This window comes from Hakea prostrata, chromosome 10 (genome assembly GCF_041222555.1).
Source record: "Hakea prostrata isolate BN-2017 chromosome 10, UWA_Hpros_2, whole genome shotgun sequence".
Lineage (NCBI taxonomy): Eukaryota > Viridiplantae > Streptophyta > Magnoliopsida > Proteales > Proteaceae > Hakea > Hakea prostrata.
This window is the reverse complement of record NC_142609.1, coordinates 32,874,147-32,899,240: the sequence shown is the minus strand read 5'-3', so window position 1 is coordinate 32,899,240 and position 25,094 is coordinate 32,874,147. Positions and strand designations below refer to the sequence as shown.

Here is a 25,094-nt window from a genome sequence, read left to right as displayed (position 1 = left end):
TTCACTTGCGATTCCAACAAACCTACCCTAACATCTAATCCATTAACAGTAACTATAATTATCGATCAAAGTTAATGATGATTATAAGATCCAATTATAGCTTTGCATCACCATTAGTGATGCTTGGGTGACTAAGTGGAAAGAGGTGGGGGAGAGAAATGATTTCTTTCTCGATGGTTCTGATAGATAATAAAAACTATATAAAGGGTTCGCGTGCATGAGAATTTTTTGTACTAGGTCCTACCTAAGGATAGATTTCCTCAAGATTCAATTTTTTTAAAAAAAAAAACAAGAAAAAATTGGGTTGGAATGGAGGGTTCTGTACTAAGATTCCACCTGGTTGCAACTAAAAAGTGAAGTGAAAGAAATGAATTCAAACAAGAATAAATTAGAACATCCTTTCATCGTTTTCAACTACGAAATTATATTAAAATTCCTTTAAAAAAAAATTAAGTGCAACTTACTTTACTTTTCAATTAAATTACTTGAATGTGATTACATGTAAGATTAGTAAAATGCATGAACTTTATAACAAAAGGAAGTGCACTCATCTGTAGATTTTTTTAAAAAAAAATAAGATTCATGAATCTTGTAACCAAGGAAATGCACTGCATATGTTAAATGCCATCCAAGGAAAAGAGTCCTAATCAACAAAAATCAATGAAATTAGAATCACCCGTAATCGATGTCAATCTAAATCGGCGATTCAATCACCTTCGCTTCTCAACCGTTCGACAATTCAACTGATCCGATACAACTTTCGAAACCATGCTATGATGGAGCAATGCAATAGAAGGAGAGCAGGAAGGCAGAAGAGTGAGCAGTTCATGATCATAAACAGATTACAATTGTTAGATTAAAAGTAGGTTGTGGCCTGAGACTTTAGAGGCCAAAAATAACCTACTTCAGTTGGTTGAGTTCCACCTAAACACCCTAAGATGGCCTATTTTTTCATATAAATTCAAGATAGGCCAGAAACTTAGCCCTGCATAGGAGCAAAACTTGAAGGATTAGCACCAGAATCCTTGCCATAAACAAACCATGAGAAAGGGGGAAAGGTTAACATAGGTAACTGTAGCTTCCTGTACAATTTCAATCATTTTAATTGTAATTTGATGATAATGTCATTATCAAGAGCTCATCCATAGCTTTGATTTTAAAATTGGGTTGTACTGTCATAGGGTTTGGCCAAGGTTCTGTAAGATTCATGAATTTCGCTTTCATAGGACCTACCAAATGACCTAAGCAGAATTGACAGTAGACCTAATCAGCTAGGCAAAGCCAAAGGCTGGAAAATCTTCCATGAGACTCTAAGCCACTTCATCAAAGTTATCCCAAATCACATATTCATCTCCTTCATAATTGTGGACCAAATAGCTGAAAAAGAAATAAGGCTTTCTTTTTTCCTTTTTTGGGAGGTGGGGGACCAACTTCATCCTTTAAGATCAAACATCCTAAGCTAGCAAGTGTTTCTTTTCTCACTCACAGAGTAATAGAGTAGATAAAGAATTCTACAACAGCAGCCCCTCACCTCCCCCTCTCTTTTTTCTCTCTTTTTGTGGGATAATGTGGTGGGGAAAAAGATAAATGAAAGTTGCAGAGATGTTTATTTCTTCCCCAACCATCCAATGATAAACTTATGAGGGCCTAAAGTATATCTTAAGAAAACAATTGGATAAATTATCTATAGAAGCTCACCCACGGAACAATGGGGTCTTTCATTTCTGATCTTCCTTTCTTGAATCTTTATCTGTACTCCTGAAAATTGACATGGCCACTTGCTTGTGTATGCTCTACAGCTTCCTGCATGGTCCCACCAATATTTGCAGAAAAGATCAGAGAGAGAGAGAGAGTTGACTGTAAACAAGATTACCTTCTGCCCAACAATGCCAATTTGCTATACTTCACATTGTAGATTATTGAGGTATGGCATATACCCCCTCCTCCCCCTTCCCCTAGGCTGGGTTCGGTAATAGAAACTCACCATTGAAAGGGAAATGAAACTAAATCACCAGCAAGGATTGAAGAGACCAAACATTGATATTTCATCCCATTCCCACCCCCCCCCCCCCCACCTCCCTTCAAAACAACAAAATCAAAAAGGAAAAAATAAAACTAAATGAAATGTATTGCCCCCAGATAATGAATTTATTTCAATATTTCTGTATTTTCTGTTTGACATTTCTTCAGATTTTAGTGGTAAGATAACTAGAGAGTGAGGGAAGAAAAAAAAACAAGGTTGAGGGAAGTATGAAAGAAGATGCACCTCTGTTCTTCCATGACAAAATTCATAGCAACCCTTTCCACAGGCTCAATGCTTCGATCCTTCTGCACACTAAATATTGCTTGGTCAAACTCCTCTGAAGCATCCTTGATGGGAGACATCTGTTGGTACATGGAAGCAACCCACGTATAGTCTTAAAAGGAAGGATATATGGTTACCGGAAAGAAAAAAAAGGGAAGGTCAAATAATTACAAGACAGAACTATTGGGACTCCACAACAATGGATACAAATTGCAGTCACTTAAGCAGGCTAGGAACCACCATTTTATAAGTCATGTAAAAGAGGGTCTGCTCAATGAATGGGCCTAATCCAATTGATAAAACACGCCACGGCTAAAAATCCTTAGAGAAATGCTTCCTCCCACACAAAGTATCAAAGTTCTAGGATGATTTTGATCATAATAAAAGTTAACCCAGCAAAACCCACCAAACCAAACCTCCCCCCCCCCCCCCCCAAAAAAAAAAAAAAAAAAAAAAGGGGGAAAAAAGACACCGCTAATGTGGGAAGCATCAAGTGATAAATTTCTACACATTCAGCAGATCTGCCATTTCAACATCACAAGCGAAAGGGATTTCTCCTCTTTTCAGTTGAGTATGTCACGATATCACACCTTTGAGATTAAAACTGAGGACAAGAAAAGAAGCATAGAAGAGAAGTAATGGAGAAGATGGTACAGCTCTCCCGCAAGATCCTTTATTTATAGAGCTGGGAATAGAATCCCAGAATAATACGATGCGTTCGGTAACATTCTCAGAGATGAGTTTTTGGTGTGAAGAAGAAGATATGGTGAGGAAAGTGGTCTGAAGGAAACAAAAGCTTGATAAAATGGTCTCATCACCTTGTACCCCATGGCTTACTCGGTGTCAAGCACCACCCAAATCTTGCTCGACAATGGCTATCCTCTCTCCCACTCACAGTCCACAATTAATACCAGAAAATTCTGCAAGCACAGAACGGAATTCACTTAAAATAATATTAACACTAGCTTTATTAATTACTGAACTCAAGAATAAAGCAAACACAGCAACTCAAGATAATAACCAGCACTAGGTCCTTCTACAGCTACCCCTGAGCAACAGCTTGCCCTGCAAGGTCCACCATTGCAATTTCCCTTACAACAATCCAGACTGCCTAACTTGCTACCCTTCCCCACTATAAATAGTAACTAGTTTCCTAAATCGCATTCACCCTTCCCCCTTTCTAAATAGTTCTATTACCATTCCAAGACAGAAATCTGATCTGATTTCCTTCCTTTATTGCAGCACATAAGATCCCTTGCTGCTCTTTCTATTTTTGCAAGTACACACTCGCGATACAAGGGGCCTATCAATACTCCCCTCCTACAATTTCACCTTGTCCTCAAGCTGAAAATCTGGAAACTAGTTATTCATCTTGTCATAGTCCACCCACGTGTTTTTGCATGAAGGCAGCCCTTGCGGCAAAAAACAGATGGTCAGTAACTCCTCCGGAAATGCTGCAATTTCCCATCTTCTGCCAAGCACAAGGGAAGTGGTTGCGGAGTGTAAGCTGGCCGATCACTTTCTTCAGCTGAGAAACATGGATAACCCCCACAACATTCAATGCTACCCCTCAGCCATAGGCTACCCCAAAATCACTCATGTCACAATCCATACCTACTCCTCTCAATTCTCCCCTATATATTACCCCTCACCTAACCTTACACTCTTACTCTGCCACATGGCATTATCCTAGGGCTCTATCACCACCAGCCCCTCAAAATTCACCTTGTTCTCAAGATGAAGGAAAATTTGAATCATGGTCTTCACATGTTTGCTAGACAACCATGTTAGTTCAGTGTCAACCAAAACAAACTGCCTTGGTTGTCCTACTGCAATAGCCACCTACTGAGTAAACTTTACATCCGTTGTATCTTCACCCAGATCTTTGTTGATTGGTAGAAACAGCAAGTCACCAAGTTGCAGGTCCCCAAACTCAAAGGCTGACCTATAAACATCAGAAATATTCACAGCTGCACGTAATGGATGGTTCTCTCGTATGGCTGTTAATTTTTCCAGCCTTCTTCATACACGTTGTTGCCAATCTGGGGCCAACCATTGAAATAAGATCTAAATGCAGCAGTTACTGAACCTCCAGTCAAGAAAGTTATATGGGTGATTTGACCTGCTCTGAGAACTCATTATACCTTTAGAGTATTGGATACTCCCACAAGAAAAACAAACTTCGCACCTTCTTGATCAGCTTCAAAATACTGTAGATGATGATTTAAAATCCTGCCAACAACCTTCTCCACTGGGTCGTGTGTCAATGTGTGGTCCTTTATACAAACTATCTCAAGTCCATCGCACTCCAATCCACTAAGATTCAAGAATTGTTTTGAATCTGTTCTCTGGGTTAGCCAAGCTTTTCCCTCTTCCCATCTCAGAATCGATTGCCGTGCAGCATTTATTACCAATTCATCCCATTCTCAATCGCATCAGTAATCGCACATGGGGAAACCTTCAAAAATTCAACCTTCTTGCTTTGAGTGATGTGTTTGTTATGAGTGTCATAGACATCCTCCCTCTGCTAATAACAACAAGGGGCTCTTCAGAAGTCATTTATTGTCGCTACTTGAGCCTTCACCGTCAGCAGCTTGAAGCTCCTCAAAAAGAAGGGAAAATAGAACAGCAAGTATGATCATTGAGGGTCGACGAATACATTAAGTGAAATTGCATTTTCTGTCATACACAGTTGGGATCCTCCACAAAGTTTTATGGTCTCCCCTTGCCACTAGAAACTCATGGTTTGAAGGCACTAGTTGCTCCTAATCTTCCCTAGCGTCGACAAGCACTCAACACCTAGAATAATGTTGACGCTGCCCAAACTTAATGAAAGCAGATCTTGTACAAAAGTTACTCCACCAATGGTGATGAAACATTCTGGCACACTCCCACACCCTTACTACTTTTGCGTCCCCCAAAATCACTTGGAAATCGTTCTCATGTACCTCCAGACTGAGTGGATCCACTAATTTCTACACAACAATATTACGGAAGTGGAATCAACCAGAATCACAACGCCGCAGACTTGTCCCCATAGTTTTGACATTTGAGGCAAGTCAATTCCTACTAATGAAGTGCTAGAGTTTCACCTCCAACAAGGGTTCAATTTCGTCACCCCCCAACGACTTCCCTTATTGCCATTGCCAGCGCTGGCTCATCTTCTTCACATAACAGAAGTAATATAGCTACTTAAAGGGGTATCAATGGCCCTGGGTGTAAGGTGTATCACACCTGAAACATACCCCTTATCCATCTTCTCCCGTATCCCCTCTTGAGAAAGCCAACAGGACCTGGTAGGATTCCCAGTCGCGGAAGATGCACCAGCTCAATTTTGGGAAGAAGAAGATGATGGTTCGCCCAACTTCTGGTTTGATCAAGCCACAGCAGCATTGGATCTTTGGTTCATTTTGGTCCAGGGATTGCACTATTGTCCAACTGCATTAGTTAGGCCCAAATTACTATAACATTGGTTTGGGCTTAATGGGGTGGGTTGGGTCCAGGGTATTTTTCTAGGATTTTTAGTGGTCCAATTCCTTGCTTCCACTGCTTGGTCCAATTCGATTATTTGGCCCAACATAATGAGTCCAAATAGCTTGACTCCCGCCGTAACCTCATAGTTCAACCCCACGAGGAAAGCCTCTTTGAGCCACACTTCTTCTACAACTCCGCTGGCTGCTGTGAGTAATTCAAAATTCTCTCAGTATTCTACGATTACAATAGTCTGCTGGAAGGTGATTAATACCTCCTGCTGGAGGGTGATTAATACCTCCTGGTGTCTTCATTTGTGCCGAGCGAAATCGTTGAACCACAGCAACTTTCAACTCATTCCATGACATCACCAGCTGCTGCAACTCCATGAATCTCATCCACCCTAGTGCTGCTCCTTCAAAACATATGGTTGCAGCACGTAGCTTCTCTTCTTCACTCAGATCATGCAAATCAAAGAATATTCTCCCCTGCGATCCATTCTAACAGGTCTTCCTCTAAGAAGGTTGGCATCTCTAGTCGCAGGGGAGGAACTCGTCGTAACTCTGTTTCTCCCACTCGCCCTCCATGTTCTGGTGTTCATTCTTCTAACTGCTCTCTAGCCCTGTGATGAAGCCCCCCTTGTCCATCTGTCTCTGTAAGCTCCGGTGATTGAGAGGCCATCTTGATGTTTTTCCCTTTTAGTAGCAAGGCTCTCAGTTCCTCTCTAAACTCCTCGTTGGCCTTTTCCCCTCTTTCCACCTGCTATGCAAGGGTCCCTATCTGACCCTGCATTTCCTTTACGATAGTCTCCAAATCCTCTATCCTGCTCTCCATCCAGCTCTTTACCATTCCCCTGGAATCAAACTGCTCTGATGCCAATATGTTAAGCACCCAAATCTTGCTTAACAATGGCTATCCTCTCTCGCACTCACAGTCCACTATTAATCCCAGAGAATTCAGCAAGCACAGAATGGAATTCACTTTAGATAATATTAATACTAGCTTCATTAATTACTGAACTCAAGAATAAAGCAAATGGAGCAACTCAAGACAATAACCAGTTCTCCTACAGCTCTCCCCCTGCAAGGTCTACCTTGCAATTTTCCTCACAATAATCCAGACTGCCTAACTTGCTAAACTTCCCCAATATTAATATTAACTAGTTTCCTAAATCAGATTCAGCCTTCCCCCTTCCTAAATCAGTTTTATTCCCATCCCAAGACAGCAATCTGATCTGACATCCTTCTCTTGCTGCACATAAGATACCTTTCTGCTCTTTCTATTTTTGCAAATATGCACTCGCAATATAACGGGCCTATCACTCGGAAATAGACTTTTCATACTGTGGGACCAATGGAAATATTTCCAGAACGACTTTAGCAAACGCCCAATTTTGAGCAGAAAACAGTCTCCCCAGCACAAAAACATGTAAAGACTTTAAAAGTAAAAGTAACTAATGTGTATGTGACCCAGTGTACCCCACAGTAGACAAGGCCATGTACCTTTACATACCGTTTTAAAAGAGTATGCTCTAGAAAACGAAAATTAGCAAATAAAAGTCATATATTGGAAAGAGGGAACTGAGCAATACAGCTAAGGCATCATAATGAATGCCGTCATTATTCAGCATAACTCTCTCCGAATACTTCATGTCCTGTTTTAATGTACAATGCAACAAGAATGCTCAATACTGTCAAAAAATTGTTACGAATACTAAGTACATTAGAATGAAGAACATTACTGATGCTAACCTGGCCATACAAATCATGTCGTGCTGTTTGGATGTCATATGCAGCAATCTCATGTCCATAATAATCTGCTAGTACTGAAAGCTCTATGGACCCTAAATGATAAAACATTCATCATAAAATCAGCTGGAAGTTGCAACAGTATTTGTGTGATAGTGACAAAATATACTCTTTCTTTATATCTTTATATAAATAGCTTAATCTTTGAGTTGATCAGAACAAGGGAGCTGTCCCCTGCCAAGATTGAACAAAAACATCAAAGAACACCAGTTAGTTTCTAGGACCAAAGATAACAACCTTTTGTATAAATTCAAACTTGTCATAATCTACATTAAGTGCACCTTTGAATCTTCTCCACTTGATCCACATTTTTATTAGTCTTCAAATCTTCTTTGCGCACACACACATGAAGGGAAAGAAAGGCAAGTGGTGGAGAGCCTATGACAAAACAGGAAGAAACCTGAAAGCCTGAGATAGAGAATCAAAGTTGAAAGGGAGATAGAAAACTACATAAACAGGCCACACTCACACTTCATCAGTCCTTTTTATCAGGTACATGTGAATACATAAAGAGAAAGCTGAGATTCAAAACTAGACTCTGAACTCTGAAGCTAAAACTAAATTGCAATCAAAATCTCAACTCCTATTCTATATATCCATAAAAAAACAAAGGATGATAAAAGACATAAAGACTAACTAGACGACTATCACTCCTTACTAGACCAAAAAAATGTGTCGAGTCAGTTCTATATAAATTTGGTTTCCAAATCCAGTAATCTTGGTCCAAGTAATTGAATGATACTATGTCAATTCTCATCTGAAAAGAACTCAACTCAATCAGGTCTAGGTAGGGACTGAGGAGGCCACTGGAGCTGGTAGTGGTACAATCACGCTACTGTCTAGAGCTTAATCTTTGGGAGATCTATAGTGGAAAGAAACTTCATTCATTCATTGCCATGCGTTGAGTTAATTTATAGGATTCTTTATAATCCTCTTGCAGTCCTTTTGCAGTTTTTCTGTCTACTTTCTCGCCCCTCTTCCGATGTAACTCCTATCTTTCTTTCTTTCTTTCTTTCTTTCTTTTTTTCTCTCTTTTCTTCTATTACTTTTCCTATTCTATCTCTCTATACTTCATACTATTTTCTTTTTCGAACCTTTTTCACTCCAACTCAATCTCTTCTATTCAACAACTATTCACAAAGGCTCAGGTCTTTTTCAGGCTCTCTCCCATTCTCCTTTTTGAGGAGCATCTCTCTTCTCCTCATTTCTTTATTCTTTTATTTTTCTTTTCTTTCATTGTAATTGTTTTTGGATAGTATCTACATCAGAGAAAGTCTTTAGGATTTATTCCTCTACCTTTTGTAATAAGAAACTAGAATTTGAGCTGCACTTGAACCTTTGATTGAAGTTTGGGTGCAAAAGCTTGAAGATTTTTAGCTTATGCTTTGTTCTTCTATTAGTAACACTTTCACTATATGTTTTTAGTTTCTTTATTGGTCTAGGATTTTCAATGTAAAGAATTTACAGATAAAACTCCTGATCATGCTTAATGTAGCTCCCAGCTCCTTCATCAAGGTAGTCTGCTTCAATTGCCGCATGTAATATTGCTTGGGCTTGTTCGAGTTTTCCTCTACCCCTCAACCAATTATAATATTTCAAATTACAAAAATAAGAAAAACAGACACATGATCAACTATTGAGTTGCAACCCATAAGACAAAATTAGCAAACATGTACTCCAACTTCAAGGATTATTTTTAAAGTACAGAGAAATTAGCACTAGCAAGATATGAACAGAAACAGAATACCACTAAAACTGGATGGTTCAAGCATATATAGTTTCGATGTTTCATCTTAATTCCTACCATGCAAAGTTTATAGAAATAATAAACAAAATGTGCATCATAACAATTTGGGATGTTCCTTCATGATTTGTTATTTGTCCAGTGGTTTTTGCCTTTTTGGCTTATGGTAGTGTTGTGACCCCTATATCACAACTGCGGATACATGTTTTGGCTTCAAAATTTGCTCTGAGAAAAGTGGTTACAAGAAAATGGAAATTCCATATTGAAGGAACTAGAAGAGCTAGGGGTAGACCTAAGATAACCTTAGGAGAAGTGGTGAGAAAGGATATGTATAGCTTAGGCCTTGTATCTAGCATGGCCTCAAACAGAACTGATTGGAGGGCAAGAATCCATGTAGCCGACCCCATTTAGTTGGGACAAGGCTTATTGTTGTTGTTGTTGTTGAAGGAACATCCCAAATCAATGAGAACTTTTGACCCCAAAAAAACACTCAATGAGAACACATCCAATCATTCCAAAAAACTACAAAAGAAGGGGCTTTATTATCCTCTCTGCTTTCAGACAAAATGTTTGACACAACTATATAACCTAGTAACCCAATGTTCCACAAGGTAGAAATCCTTGAACTAAATAAATTACCTTATATCATATGGAAACATCCAAAAATCTTGAAATATTAAAAAGAAATAAGGAAAACCTGATACTGATCACACCTCCCCATTTCTCTGAGTCAAGAATCCGGACACAGTATTCTTCATTTGGTTTCCCAAGAAATGCAGTGGTACTTCCTTGGATCACTAGCCACTGTCGTGGCTGTAACCTTCAAAAAGGACACAAAATATAGTAGCATCATCAGAAATTTGTCCTACCAGAAAAAAAAATAAAGAAATATATCATGGAGGAGGAATTAATGCATGTATCAGATATATGGATATCATGGAGTGATCATGTATATTTTTCACGGCAATCTTTTTCTTGTTTCCTTTGGGGGGAGCACTAGAATATACCATGGAAATGATTTACCACAAGTGTTCATTAATGTGTTATTGTATCTTATCATGTGCAACACTTACAAGAAAATTTCATAAGGAATGAAATGTTTAAGTGGCTTAAATTGAAGTAGAGTGATCTAACTGACCTATATACAGAAACAGTCAGATATGAGACCATTTTTCAAGGTCCTTTCAACTTCCAAGGCTTATGGTTGAGTATCTAGATGATTTACCACGGTCCTCTTGAAATTTCTTGAAATATTTCTATATTCGTAGGCAAAATTATATTGCTTATACTAAAGTAAGACACTAGGAGGTCCCGTAATGACAGTAGGATCCTCTTGAACAATTCTATGCTGGTGCAGCAAAAAGGAAAATAAAATGAGGAAGTTCAGGGCCAGTCAAAATAAGTAAGGACACAGAAAATTGGAACATAAAGATGTGGGACCCAAAGTTAGAGTTTAAACCCTTTTACAGTGCTTTGGGAACTCAATATTTCCTGATAGGATTCTCAGGGATTCAACTGTTGCATTCCCCATCTCCAAACCCCAGAAAAAAAAGATACAAAATAGAGAGATAGAAGGTGGACAAGACTCTTGAAAGAGATCATTTCGGCATAATACATGCACTTTTTTTCAAAGATACTGGGAGTGCAAACTATATTGGCTTGAACTTTTTTATTTTCTAGACATGCATAGCAACAATGCATATGAATCTTTCCATAGAAGTAAAATAAGGGTTTTCTGTGGAATTGGGTCAGCATATTCAAGGAAAAGTAGTAAAAATATTGGTGAGCTCTGAGAAGTGACCAAACATAGGAAATGAAAACCATCTCCTGTAAGAAACAGCCAACATAAACAACTACAGCTGACAAAAAAACCCTGTGGGCAAAACTTCTGGCAGACTAGCAATAGAATGATCCACCACTGAAACACCTCCTCTAAAGTAAACCCTTAAAGCATATCTAAATCCAATTCAATAGTTGAAACCTACATTTTTTTTTCACTTTTTGTAACAGGTAAATTGTTCAGATTTCTCCACAATCTTTACCAAATCCATCCAAATAATACTGCCAAAACCACAGATTCTCTCCTATTCAGAAACTCTTCTACAAAATAGCAATCATTAAATACTTAACAGGTTAAGGAATCAGTTCAGTTTCATGGCCGATCCGAGTTGATCTGTGTAGAAGTAAAACTCACCCCCACTTATTTGATAACTTCCCTTTCTCCTTTTTCACCTGTTGTGGGTCTTCGACATCCATATGAAGGTAATATAGCAACATGGAGGTGAGTCAATCCCTGATGTATAGTCAATTATTTCATAAAAAGAACATCACATACTTCTATGACTACCATATGTATTTGAAAACTTCAAACCTAAAGCAGGAAACAATAAGAAACCAGTAACACATACTAATAGGGAAATTTATATTCATATTGCCTAGTTTCATGTTATGAATTAACATCAAATAAAAGGGGGACTGACATATAGAAGAATGATAGAGGGTAGTAAAGATATATGACTAGGACCTGTCGTAGATCAGGAGCTTTCTGTTTGTCATGATCCATAATGTACCAGTTAATAAGCAGCAAATGAAGGATGAGAAGGATTTTACACCAGCTAGCTACTTCTCCAACCTTCTATGCCACTACCAAAATCAAACTTCAAATAAAAACTAACCCGATTGCATTAAAGCGGCAGCTGTTATCTGAGGGGATGAGCCTCCTGACAAGAACACAATCCATGCTGCCCTCAAACACAAACCTGAAAGGCAGTAACCACAACTAAAATGCTGACATTGAAATCTTCTTCTTTTCTTTTCTTTCTTTCCTTCTTTTTTTTTTTTTTTTTTGGGGGGGTGGGGGATTTGAGATTCACCTGGACTAGCTTACATGCAACTCAACTACATCCTCAGGGGAGCTTTATATAATTAATATAGGCCAGCTTCACCCCTGGCCCCAAGGGGATTCGAAATCTTACCTCCTACATGGAGGTGTTGGTTTTCTGCCAACTGAAGCACCCTTGGGGTTGAAATCTTAATTTCCAAAATAGGCAAACGCAAGTTTCAATTGCGTTCACGACCGATTACTGAGAAAACAATGTACAGCAACGTCGGATCAGTGCATCGGCAACGAGCCTAAAGTCAGATAAACAAAGGGCACCATCCTCCCCAAGAGCTCCCCATTAACCAAACAAAAAGGGGCAAAATTTTAGAAAACAGCTCAAGGCAGAAATTCCCACTTGAACAAGAAAAGACCAACCTACAGAAGACTGTGTGAACTGAATGCAGATACAGAAGATAAACTTGATGAAGTCATCTGCCTTGCAGAAGAACAAAATTCAACAGAAACATCAGAAACGAATTCCCACGTCAACAGAAATAAAATTCGAAGGAAAGAGCAACAGAAGATAGATAAATTTGAGTAAAGAAGTTAACTTTCTTACGCAGGAACTAAATTGAACCCGCATAAGAAACTTCACTTGCTCGAAAAGTCATCAAAAACTATGTTGGAAACCAATAACAATATCAAGAACAACACAACCTGGACAAATTCAAAAATTCTAAATTTTGACGATGGAAGAAATTGAGAAGGATTGAGATTCAGTAACCACCTTGCGGAACAAAATTCAAAATTTTGGAGATTGTTTTCTCGGCAAGTGACGTGCCATCCCCCGGCCAAAAAAAACCATACTACCATAATCTTGCACACAGGGTTGGTTGAGTGGAAAGATACATACTTATGAAAGGACAAAGAAAACCCTTGATTTGGACCCTTTAAGATTCCAATCTAAAGGTTCATAGTAGAGTAGCTTTCATTCCTTCACAAGGTTTTTTTTTTTCTTCTCTTCCTTTCTCTTTTTTTTTTTTTTTTGGGGGATAGGGGGGGGGGGGTGGGGTTGAAGCAAAGTTCGGAATGTCGCCCAAATGTTAGGTGTCGGTAGCTGTTGACACCACCAGACACAATGACATTTAACAGCTACTGACACCTGACATTTCGCCAATATTTGGCAATGTGTCAGTGAACAATCAACCCCTATTTCGAAAGGTATTTAGGGTCAATTTTTGCCTGAATGTTGGTGTATAGCCTAATTTGAAGTCAAGAAACACAGTGAAAGCATTATTTTGGCCTAAAACATCCCTTATAGCAATGTTTTTTATTGGCACATGCTCGAATGTATGTGGGCACAACTGGAAGTCTGCAAAACTCACCAATGTAAAGATGTAAAGAGAACACAAGTATACAACTAGTAAAGAGAAGTATTAAAGTCTATCGTTCATTATACAATTACAAGATATACCACTACTAAAGAAGTATAACAATGTAGGCAAGTACATAGAGTCATCCTATTGAGTATGGCACATGCTTCACATTCTGTCGCCAACGAACATGGAAGTCTTGCCCCCGAAGCTTGGAGAGGTCCTACGAGCCTAGGTGGAGAGAAAAACTCTGGGAAGTGTTGGTGAAAAATAGAGTGAAAAGTCACTGAAAATTCAACCAAAAGGTCGAAAAATTGAAGGTTAGCGATATCGTGTCACCCCCATCTGACATGGCTATATATCACCAACATTTGGTACACAGGGGTACAAGGAAGTTTCTTTGTATATAGAGGATGGGGATATTACATATACTGTCAAAAAGTCGAACTCACAACCTCTTCACCAAGAAGTGTTTACAACTAGTAAAGATGTAAAGAGAACACAAGTATACAACTAGTAAAGAGAAGTATTAAAGTCTATCGTTCATTATACAATTACAAGATATACCACTACTAAAGAAGTATAACAATGTAGGCAAGTACATAGAGTCACCTATTGAGTATGGCACATGCTTCACATTCCCCGATCCCGAACATGGAAGTCTTGCCCCCGAAGCTTGGAGAGGTCCTACGTGCCTAGGTGGAGAGAAAAACTCTGGGAAGTGTTGGTGAAAAATAGAGTGAAAAGTCACTGAAAATTCAACCAAAAGGTCGAAAAATTGAAGGTTAGCGATATCGCCGATTTATGACTTGGGATATCGTGTCACCCCCATCTGACATGGCTATATATCACCAACATTTGGTACACAGGGTACAAGGAAGTTTCTTTGTATATAGAGGATGGGGATATTACATATACTGTCAAAAAGTCGAACTCACAACCTCTTCACCAAGAAGTGTTTACAACTAGTAAAGATGTAAAGAGAACACAAGTATACAACTAGTAAAGAGAAGTATTAAAGTCTATCGTTCATTATACAATTACAAGATATACCACTACTAAAGAAGTATAACAATGTAGGCAAGTACATAGAGTCACCTATTGAGTATGGCACATGCTTCACATTCTGTCGCCAACGAACATGGAAGTCTTGCCCCCGAAGCTTGGAGAGGTCCTACGTGCCTAGGTGGAGAGAAAAACTCTGGGAAGTGTTGGTGAAAAATAGAGTGAAAAGTCACTGAAAATTCAACCAAAAGGTCGAAAAATTGAAGGTTAGCGATATCGCCGATTTATGACTTGGGATATCGTGTCACCCCCATCTGACATGGCTATATATCACCAACATTTGGTACACAGGGTACAAGGAAGTTTCTTTGTATATAGAGGATGGGGATATTACATATACTGTCAAAAAGTCGAACTCACAACCTCTTCACCAAGAAGTGTTGGTCTCACCATTCGAGCAACCCTGCATTGATGATCGTTCCACTTAAGAAGGAAAATTTTCATACTTTTTTTTTTTTGGTTCGCCTACCCCGGTTTATTAACCGGTGGTTCGACCCGCGTCGCACACCTGGCTGTGGTGGGTGAGTCTCCCAACGGGAATTTTTTGCATCCACAAGGATTCGATACTGGAACCTTACTTAAGCGAACCAAGTTGCTTACCACTTGGACCAACCCCCATTGGTTAAAAAATTTTTTTTTTTTCATACTTAGAGTAGAACCTTTAGTGACCATTTATATTTATTACTTTATGTAATCAAATGACTAATTCCAAATTATTCTATATTTGGTCTTTTTTTTTTCTTTTTTTTCTTTTAAAGTTTTTTTTTCCTTTTTTTTTTTTTTTTTTGGGTACAAGTAGTAAGAACTAATTACAGGTTAAGGAGATATGACAATTTGTCCTAAATTCTAGGACACGTATTCCCTAATGACCTCACAACTAGTTTAACACACACATTTAAAAGATCACATTTTCCAGGAATTTCGATTGAGACCTCATCGATATTGGAAGCTAATAATAGGAGTTCCTGGATTGAATCCTGCGGTCACAGTTTGTGAGGTACTAATAAGAAGTCCTTAATTTGCTCCCAGTTGGTCCAAATTGAATCAATCTGAAGTGCATAGTGAAGAGCCATTTTCAATTTGATAGCTAGTCCTTTAGCAATAGCCATATTAAATGTGCAACCAACATAGATGTCATTCCAACAATAGATCAGCCGCCCTTGATAGATGATTCCCTAGCAAGACCCAACCTCCTGGGTCGAATTATGCATCACAAATGCACAAAAGAATATTGTACGTCCTTGTGGCAAGATTGTTTGAAGGAGGGAATAAAAAACATCACTGTTTTCTTCGGTCGTGTTTATTGAAGGTGGATCACCTTGGCGGTGGTTGTAGCTGTAAATCATGACACCATAAGTTTATGTAGTTCAAAACCTTTTTAGGATTAGGTTGATCATTCCTAAAAAGAATACCATCATGAGTCTTCCAAATACTATAACAAGTTATGATTATTATGGAACTAGCCGCATTAACATCATTTTATCAAAGCGGGAATTATAGAATAAGTCCAAACAAAATTCTTGAATATTGGAAAATGGCAACAATTCTGTTGGTAATCCTAATGGTCCCATTGCCCAGATCTTTTGCGTCCATTCACCAATGAAAAAGAGATGCCAACTTGATTCGAAATGAAGTTGATGTGGTGGTTTTCAATTTCAGTATCTTTTTAGATGTTAAAACCAACTTTGAGGCTGAATTGGAAATTTTCATTCACAGATTACATTGGGCAATGCATTTATAAATTACAAAGCTTTGGGTAGAAAGTGATTCAAAAGCTATGGTGACTTTAATATAGCAAAAGAAAATACATTGGTATATCTTTCATATGTGGAGAGAGTTACAAGAATATTTGTTGACTATAAATTAGAAGATTTCACATTGCTATTGTAAAACTAATACAGTGGCAAATTTTTTGGCAAATTCGGCAGCTAGGACAGGAACTTCTAATATTAACATTCATTGGTCAGCTTTAATCCTTAATGAACTTGATGTGGATGTCTCTAGACGTCCTAGATTTCGTTTTATGAGTTAGTGGTTTTCTAATCGAGTAGGAACCAAGTGAGTAAGGGTGTATTGGGGGCAACAATTGTTGCGGGTTAGGGAGGTTAGTTCCTTATAAGTTATTAATTGATGTTGTTGATACGGAATCTCGCTCGTCCTTCCCTGTCATGAACCTGCGAGATACGAGCTCGACCTTGGGGGGTCGAGGTACATCTCCGACGAACAAGTCAGTACCAATAATAAGATTTCAACTACTCAATGGAGAACTCAAGTAATTGATCACTCAAAATATGAATACTTGCCTCATAGTGTTTTACCTGAGGTGTTTATATAGAGTATAGTGATGGAGTTATATTTGGAATATGACTCTAATGAGAGTTGCCATAGGAGAGTAACTCTTTGGGAGAGTTCTTTAACCTAACTGGAACTTCTCTGTGGTTGTTGGTCGGTAGGACTTTACCCTTGTGAGGTTTCTTATCCTGTTAGGTGGATGCTGTTTATCACTCTGGTCGGTCTTACCATGAACCGCCTGGTCGAACTCTACAAAGTATCGAACCTGGTCGGATCGTGCAACTGCTGGTTCAAACCGGGAGATATAGAATGACCATTTTAGTCATTAACAGATGTATTTTTAATATTTCTTCTTCGCTTAATATAATGATCCTTTTAGCGAAAAAAAACTTGATTCACTGCCAAATACTATATTTGGTCATTGATATTCACTTTAATTTTCATTCAATATTTAGTATCATATAAAGATTTCATGTAAAATATATCATCACTAAATATGGTAAGTTACAAAGCTTATGATTACAAAATTTCATTTTTTAGAAAATAAGGAAAAAGTTTAAAAAAAAAAAAAAAAATTGAGTTCCCTTCCGTTGAACTCAATAACATGTATGTCGTGGTTATAAAAAATAAGAAGAGCAAATTGCACCGACACCCTAAAATGGAGGCCTTAAAGCACTGACACCCCATTTTTTATTTGAAAAATAAACACCTAAAATTGAATTTTCATTGGACACATTAGTCCAATTTGTTACTAAAAACTGTTAAATCACTAATTATTTGAGATGTTTTTGGGATTGAAAGGAAATAAACAGTGATTTAATGGTTTTCAATGACAAATTAAACTAATGTACCTAATGAAAATCTAATTTTAGAGTATTTGTGTTTCTCATACATAAAGTGGGGTGCTAGTGTTTTAAGGCCTACATTTTGGAGTGCCACTGAAATTTACTTAAAAATAAAAACATATACGTCGAGTCGAAATCCATTAGAATCAATTCTAATTTATGTCACTTAAATTAAAATAATTTATCTAGAAAATAAGAGATAATTTAAAGAATAAAATCAAAGGTGAAATTTTAAGAGAAAAATAAAAATAAACTGATGCCTTCAAAAAATTTTCGATTTTCAATGGAAGTGGATCATGATTTGTTCAACTTCGTATAATGTTTAAAAGACTCATAGCAAATATTTGGGCCACGTGTAAAAGACCTCTCCATGCGTGAAATGAGTTATTCTCTTCAATAAATCAAAATCCACTTAAAAAACCTCGATTGGTTCTATTGCCCATACATAAGGTTTAAAGTATCAACATCGAGTATCATTTCTGTATAATTGTAAGAGATATATCGTCTCATATCAAGTATTGTATCATGCTGACCGACGTCTTGGTTCAATTCAATATGTGCCCTTCAAGAAAAAAGAAAAAGAAAAAGACATACAAATGTGTATCATATCAGCTATAACCAATGTGAATGCATATCAACTAATATCACATTATATCATGGAATATGGTTTAACCATGCTCATAAATGTCAAAATGGGTTTCTTTGGTCATGAGAAAACATGAGAAGCTCCACAATAAGTCTAGACAGTTTCCTTTCACTCATACATGTCCAAATGGGTTTCATGGTCATGTCTGACTGAAAAAAAGAATCTAATGATATTCAAAATTTATAATTCCCTAAAGTAAATTAGCTCACGAGTCATTATAAAGAGAAATCAGACTAATTCCAACCTTACAAGAAGACCCAACGGCAATAGTCTAGCATTAAGTACCCACATATAACAGACACAAAGAAAGGCAATTAAGACTTCATTTTTATCCAAGTAGTCTAACATGAAGGTCAACCAAAAACAGAGTTCCTCCAAGATGGTCATGGTCAGCCTTAAGCTTTAGTTGGACTATCAACCATACCCAACTATAAAGCTGCAATGCATTCAATCTCAACCTTTGCATTCAATGGCAATGCTGCAACTTGGTATGTCGAACGTGCCGGTGCAGGGGATGGGAAATCTGCATCACAACATTGAGAGAAATAAGGAATACAGATTGGCAACTGCAGGATCCAGCATTAAACTTGCAGAGCTTACTCTAAAACTTCCATTTTGATGAAAGATTCCTACTAGACTTTCTTGTTTTGCTTTTTATCTTTTAACTCAGGTGGACGGTAAGGAGGGGAGAAAAGGGGAAGAACTTCGAATCAGTAGGACTTACATTTTCCATAGATCTCATTCACTTTCTTGAAATCCTTCAAGTCTGCCAACCTGTAGTAAAAACAGTTCAAAGAAAACTGTGAGCATAAAGGGTATTTGTTTCAACAAGATTTTATGTTCTCAGTTGTTATCTTGTCAGGGTTGATGTTATCACGATCAAGAAGAAAGCAATGAAATGTTCATACATAATCGTTGTCTTAACAACTGAAGAGTAACTAGCACCACTAGCTTTCAGTATTTCCCCCATGTTCTTGAGAACCTGTACAATTTCCAACCCACCAAACTGTAAGACAGTAGTACACAAGCGAGTTCAGGGTTGGGGCAACCATGAATAACATGAGACATTTCTACCGAAACACAACAACAAAATGAACAAACCCCAAAAAAAAGAAAAAAAGAAAAGAAAAAGAAAGGAACACCAATGACACAGAGAATGATAAACCTTATAAACAGGAAATGGCTAATAAGGATTAACATAAATGACACTGTTTCATATTACATATGAATTCTGCATGTTAACTCAGTTTTTTTCATGGCGCCCACTTAAGTGGCCCTATAATTCTTGACTGCCCACTTAAGTGGGCAAAATTCCATGACACCCACTTAAGTGGCCCTACCTTCTGCTTTTTGCATAATTCCAAGTTATCCACGGTTAGTGGTCAAAGGTTTGACTGTTATTTTTATTGGCAAGTGACTAAGGAACCCCAGTCCTAGTAAAATGACTAAAATCCCCTCTCACTCAAGTGACCCAACCCCTAGCCTTAAGCCATCTCCTTCCTATATTTCGCCAGAAACTCCACCACCGCCAGCAACCACCACCCCTCCCCTACCGGCGACAAGGCAAGAGGTTTTAACCTATGAACCTCCAAGATACTTGCTGTTCTCAATAGATATCTTCTGAGCATCAGCTGAACTGAAAAAACAGCAACATGGCGGTTAAGTGGTTTAACATTCACAGGATTTTAGAGCAGTGAAATTCTCAAACCTCAGAAAACGGATCCTCTGTTTGAGAAATCTTCATGTTCGGGTCGCTTTTTTCTTGTTTTTTTGCAATACTCTGTTGGCCAGATCAACTGAGATTTGTGTACTTTGGTTTGCTTTTCTTTTACTTCTCTTAATTTCCTGCTGAAGCTCTTCCCAAGAACAGGTTTATATTCTCTTAGGAAGTGTTCTGTAGTTCATCATAAGATTGTAAGATTATATTCTTCACTGCAGGTTTTGACAGAAACCAATCATGGTTATTGTGTGCTTCTTAATGCACATGATGGAGCAGAATTTCCTCCAGACAGGGCCATGAATGATTGCAGCTCTAGTGATACTTCCTCCTTGAAGATTGATGATGATGCTGGAAGAATCAAGAACTCAAAGGTTGGAGTTGTTGCTCAGTTGTCTGAGAATCTCAAAAGACTGAGAATAAGACCTATAGATCTCTTGAAAACGGACTGAAAGAACAGGGTCAAAGACAGCTGCATTTTTTCCAATTTCCACGAATCGAACTCGAGTTTTAAAAAAGGAATCTTTCTTATCTCTTCCACAATATCAGTTTATAAGTAATAACATGATCAAAGATTGACAATCACAAGGAAACTGGAAATCACTACCACTTTCGCTTTTCCCCTTTCATCTTGCTCTGCCTGAGATTGATTTAAAGATTAGGTTTGTTTTGTATCTTTGTGGATGGGTCAGTCGGCTTTGACTGCCGAAGTCGCAGCAGTGTCCAGCTGCCAGTTTAGTAATTTCGATTATCATCGCTGCAGGAACAGAAACTCCACAACTTTGATTTCTCCGATGCCGGGAGGCAATGTTGATGTTGTGGATGTAGATGTGGACGTGGATATCGATCTACAGGGGAACAACCACTGCAACTGCATCTCCGGTCTTCCTGACGAGTGTTTGGCTTACAATTTCCAGTCAGTTCTGGTGACCGCAAGCAGTGTTCCCTCGTCTGCCGCCGTTGGTTTATTGTTGAAGGTCAGAGAAGCTTCATGAAGACACAGCAAATGGGAGGGAAAGTAATATGAAGGCATTTTAATCATTTTATTACTACAGAGGTATTCTAGTCACTAGACCAACAAAACTAACAATCAAACTTTTGACCACTAACAGTAGGTAAATTGGAATTATGCAAAAAGCAAAAGGTGGGCACCATGGAATTTTGCCCATTTAAGTGGCAATCAAGAATTATAAGCCCACTTAGGCATGAAAAAAACTCTTAACTCAAAAGAACCTGGTCAGATTTTCAAGGAGAATATCAACTTAAAATGCATTGTTTAAACATAACAGGCTTGATGTAACTACTATCCAACAGTCCAAGATTCCATGCATGGTTGTACTTTACATGGAATGCACTAGTAGCCACTATCAAGTTCCAAGATGAGTAAAATTTTTCTACCCCACTAAATTGAGAGAAATTAAAATGTTGTATTTGTTTTTTAAAAGATGCAGTAAATTGTACGGGTAGGACTGCTGTGAAGGGCATACATCCTGTACTAGAATGTCCAGATATTCGAAGTCATCAATCATCACTATACACATAGATTAAAGAGCTAGTCATTAAATGCATGCACCAAAGCCTGAAATTGACGGCCCTTCCATCATGTAACATAGATGGTTATAAGTGAAATTTGAAGAGTTATATTGTCCATTGCATCAAAAACTTGCTTGCAAATATCATCATCACAAAACAGTAGCAAATAGGGTAAGAAGAGAACACTTCATCTCAGTGGCTAAACATTCTGGCCTTCCAATCAGGTAACCTATTTATGCAGGGGATTCACAACCAGACACCTAATATACACCAAGCATTAATTTTCACTGCAGATTCAGAACAAGGTCCTTGAACTTAAAACATAGAGCATATAAACTTAACAATCGGGAGAATCCCACCAACCCAATCCTCACTCCCACCCCCAAACCACACTCAGGCATTATTTACCAACTCTTGAGTGCAGGTCACAAAGTACATCTAGTTACCTGCTCTGTCTGCTCCTCCACACCATCTGAGACGAATTTCCCAGTCTGCATTTGAATTCCAGAAGGCACTCATTAGCACAGCAACATATGCAGAAACAGTAAGGACTAATAGATTTATAAATGGAATTAAGGAAAAAAGGAGACTAAGTTTGATTGGGAACCTCTGGAACAAGACCCAGACAACCAGACACAAAGATCATATTATTGGCTTTAATGGCCTGAGAGTATGGTCCCAATGCTGCAGGTGCCTTTTCTGTTTGAACAGCCTCCTTTAAACCTAAAAATACAAACAAGGCCTATCAGGCAGTCACAGGGATAGGAGGGGATTCTGAGATCAATTCTAGTCCAGTTAAAATGTTTTAATCCTATTTAATCCCAAGGATAGAATTTTTCAGGCACATCTTTGTAGTTTCAGTCTTTGAGTCTAGTTCATGGCCTACAATCCAGATCCCAGCTTCCAGAAGTCCATATACTACATTTCCATCCCCTACAGAATTTAACATCCTTGTCTCAATTGTTTTCCTACCAATTTGCGACTACTAGGTCATTGTTGTTAGTGTAGCAACACTAAAAATCCAACTAGGTCCTTTTGAAGTGAGTTTGAAGTATGAACTGGACAGTTCTGGTTAGTGTAAATTTGTTTTCAGATTTGCTAGTTTGCTTCTACTCCTTTCATGCTTCTTAGTTTAGAAAACCTCTACCTAAATTGCTCATACATAAATAAACCTAAAAGAAGAAAGAGGGGAAGGGGGAAATACACCAGTAATTGAAAATTCAAATGAAAAAAGAGACAGTTAATGTAGGGCACAAGTAACATATGGAAGCTTTGTGACCATCACCCACTTAACGCAGCTAATAAGGTGTAGGGCATTTACATAATGGATGAGAGAATCAAGGTTCTGAGGGTTCAGCTACCTGATGATCCAAACAATCAGCAACAAGCTAAAAACAAACACACATTTTATGATTTCTACAAAGTGGAAAGATGGCCTACTGTTTATGGCGATCAAAGAAGCCGAAGTCAATCAGTCTTCCTTACCAACCTAGAGTCACAGGTGACAGGGAGAACCCATGACCCCAGAACAGAGAACTTCAACTTCAGAAATGTTTAGAGATTAAATACCATTTCACATCTCTTTCTAATTACAAACTAATGCATAATGAACGAAGCAACACATTTAATCTCAGATTATCAGAAGAAAAAAGGGGGGCGATCGAGGAAGAGACGAGTAATGAATATACAAGATTGAATGCAGGGATCTATTTAAAAAGGAAAAGACTTAACTGGCATTAGTAGTGATTCTCAAAGAAGAAAAGCGCTGCCGCGACCGAAAGGATGTTGAAAAGCGCCACAAGCTGAAGCCCGGAAGAGAAGCGCAGCCATCGCCTGAGAGCGGAGCCTGAGTTCGCATTGTCCGCAGCTCCACCGCCGCAGACGGCACTGACATCGATCCTGCAGCGCTCAACGCCATTGCGTTTACTCTCCCTGTAATTCTTGTTTCGGGAGCTGACTGTAGGGGAAAGAGAAGTCTCTTGTGAATAGTCTCGAAAAAATCAATTTTGCTTCATTGCTGCGCGTTCAGTGCGCACTGAGCTTCGAACGGCTCAGATTGAGTTAGCAAATAACAACAAATTACAACTGTTGATATTAAACATTTGAAGTTTGAGTGTTTTAAGTAGGTAAACCGGTTCGGATCAAGACATTTCAAATCAAACCGGCTCAAATTTAGACCGAATCGAAACATTCAAACATTTCAAGTTTTCAACATTCTTTGAAAAACAATATAAGAGAAGAGAGAAAGAGAGATCTCTGAGTGAGCTGCGACCAGGGTAAAACATATTGCCAAAAATCGGCGAAATTTTGCCGACTTTTAGTAATGTCAGTGATGAGTGATATAAAACAAGGGCCGAAAACGAATTTCTTGAACTCGCCGAAAAATCGCCCGATTTTCCAGTGAACCAGGGAAAGATTAGCGAACTTTGCAGGTCTTATGCTCCAGGCTGGAGTCAGTGTCGTCATAATTACCGGAAGTGGAGGAACTTCACCGACGAACTCTGCATTCCCGTATGTATTATACTGTCACTACTATCAGAAATTCACAATCAAGATGCGATTCAGTTCTTGCAAGTTAATGTTTCTCTTTCTTCCTTGTTGCAGAACGATGACATTGAAGAACTAGAATGGCTCTCGAAATTCGTGGACGACTCTTTCGTGGACTTTCTGATGAATAAAATCGGAGAAACTGACAACTATCGGCTTGAAGCATCAGTCCCCAGCAGGGCGAGGAGCAAGCGATCAAGTATGGGCTTGAGGGTTTTGCCTTTCGCAAGGGATCTCCGAAATCAAGTGTGTGATTTAGGTGAAGCTCAGGGGTTCCCTGACATAAATCACTGTACATAAATTTCAGACTTGGAAGACAGAGATTGAATCACACGCTTCACAGCTTATGAGGGAGACTACCTGGATTTTCTTCCCTTCCTTCCGGAAATCTTCAGCAGCCTTCTCTGCAATCTCTAATTCAGATTCAGTACCCATAAAGATGCATTATGGCTTGTTTCTTGAAGAATTGCATGACACGGTGTATCCTCCTTTCTCAACTCCTTCAATTGAGCTTCCAAGAAGCTGGCGAAGCTTGACCCTTCCACGAACTCCACTGTCCACCTTGCTCTGCTGGATTTCAGGCTCCGACTTCAGGCGAACTTTTGGCGAGATTTCGCCTGTTAGCCTGGTTCGCCAGGTAGCGAACCGGCGAACTTGAGCGAAATCTCACACCTTGGCTGCAACTAGGATTTTTCCGACGACGAGAAGGGTTTTTCCGACGAACAAACTAAGGAGAGAGAGCCTACAAAATAGAGAAAGAGAAACTTTCGATCCTAGTTTTTTCGACGAGGACAAACTCAACATTCTGAAAATCGTGGGAAACTTACTTCTTCTTCATTCTCGTTCAAGCCTAACTTGGAGGAGAGAGATTGCCTGTGAACGAGAGATTTCTAGAGAGAGAGCCTACGAACGAGAGATTTTTGAGAG

The 25,094-nt window shown here is 38.6% G+C and overlaps 2 protein-coding genes across 4 annotated transcripts; both read right to left on the bottom strand.

The window, feature by feature from the left end:
• Window positions 1-634: 634 nt before the first annotated feature.
• LOC149002531 (uncharacterized) lies at window positions 635-13,021 on the bottom strand. 3 transcript variants are annotated; one of them, XR_016170249.1, is made up of 7 exons: window positions 12,769-12,923; window positions 11,523-12,641; window positions 10,042-10,148; window positions 7,866-7,962; window positions 7,528-7,758; window positions 2,267-2,385; window positions 635-1,803 (listed from the first exon to the last, which is right to left on the bottom strand). XR_016170249.1 is itself a non-coding variant. In XM_089137487.1 (5 exons), exons 2-5 carry the CDS (start codon window positions 11,603-11,605, stop codon window positions 7,722-7,724), a joined length of 324 nt encoding a protein of 107 aa, XP_088993613.1. In that variant the 5' UTR covers window positions 11,606-12,826; window positions 12,937-13,021; the 3' UTR covers window positions 6,316-7,721. The 3 variants fall into 3 exon arrangements, 1 of the variants encoding a protein (XP_088993613.1); XR_016170250.1 differs by adding an exon at window positions 12,937-13,021 and having other exon boundaries at window positions 10,026-12,826; XM_089137487.1 differs by lacking the exons at window positions 635-1,803; window positions 2,267-2,385 and adding an exon at window positions 12,937-13,021 and having other exon boundaries at window positions 6,316-7,758; window positions 11,523-12,826.
• A 5,218-nt stretch (window positions 13,022-18,239) lies between these two features.
• On the bottom strand, window positions 18,240-23,615 carry LOC149002530 (reactive Intermediate Deaminase A, chloroplastic-like). Its single transcript, XM_089138311.1, has 6 exons — window positions 23,352-23,615; window positions 22,228-22,343; window positions 22,067-22,111; window positions 19,279-19,352; window positions 19,095-19,144; window positions 18,240-18,893 (listed from the first exon to the last, which is right to left on the bottom strand). Exons 1-6 carry the CDS (start codon window positions 23,536-23,538, stop codon window positions 18,799-18,801), a joined length of 567 nt encoding a protein of 188 aa, XP_088994437.1. The 5' UTR covers window positions 23,539-23,615; the 3' UTR covers window positions 18,240-18,798.
• Between the last annotated feature and the right edge of the window lie 1,479 nt (window positions 23,616-25,094).

What these genes read in the sequence shown, in the direction of transcription:
- LOC149002531 (XM_089137487.1), bottom strand. Translation starts at nt 11,605, where the DNA reads ATGTTGCTATATTACCTTCATATGGATGTCGAAGACCCACAACAGGTG. An exon ending in TGACTCAGAGAAATGGGGAG is followed by an intron (nt 7,963 to 10,041) that starts GTGTGATCAGTA and finishes GTTTTGTCATAG; the next exon opens with GCTCTCCACCACTTGCCTTT. An exon ending in CAAGTGGAGAAGATTCAAAG is followed by an intron (nt 7,759 to 7,865) that starts GTGCACTTAATG and finishes CAATCTTGGCAG; the next exon opens with GGGACAGCTCCCTTGTTCTG.
- LOC149002530 (XM_089138311.1), bottom strand. Translation starts at nt 23,538, where the DNA reads ATGGCGTTGAGCGCTGCAGGATCGATGTCAGTGCCGTCTGCGGCGGTG. An exon ending in GTTGTTAAGACAACGATTAT is followed by an intron (nt 19,145 to 19,278) that starts GTATGAACATTT and finishes TTTTTACTACAG; the next exon opens with GTTGGCAGACTTGAAGGATT. An exon ending in GAATGAGATCTATGGAAAAT is followed by an intron (nt 18,894 to 19,094) that starts GTAAGTCCTACT and finishes GTTGTGATGCAG; the next exon opens with ATTTCCCATCCCCTGCACCG.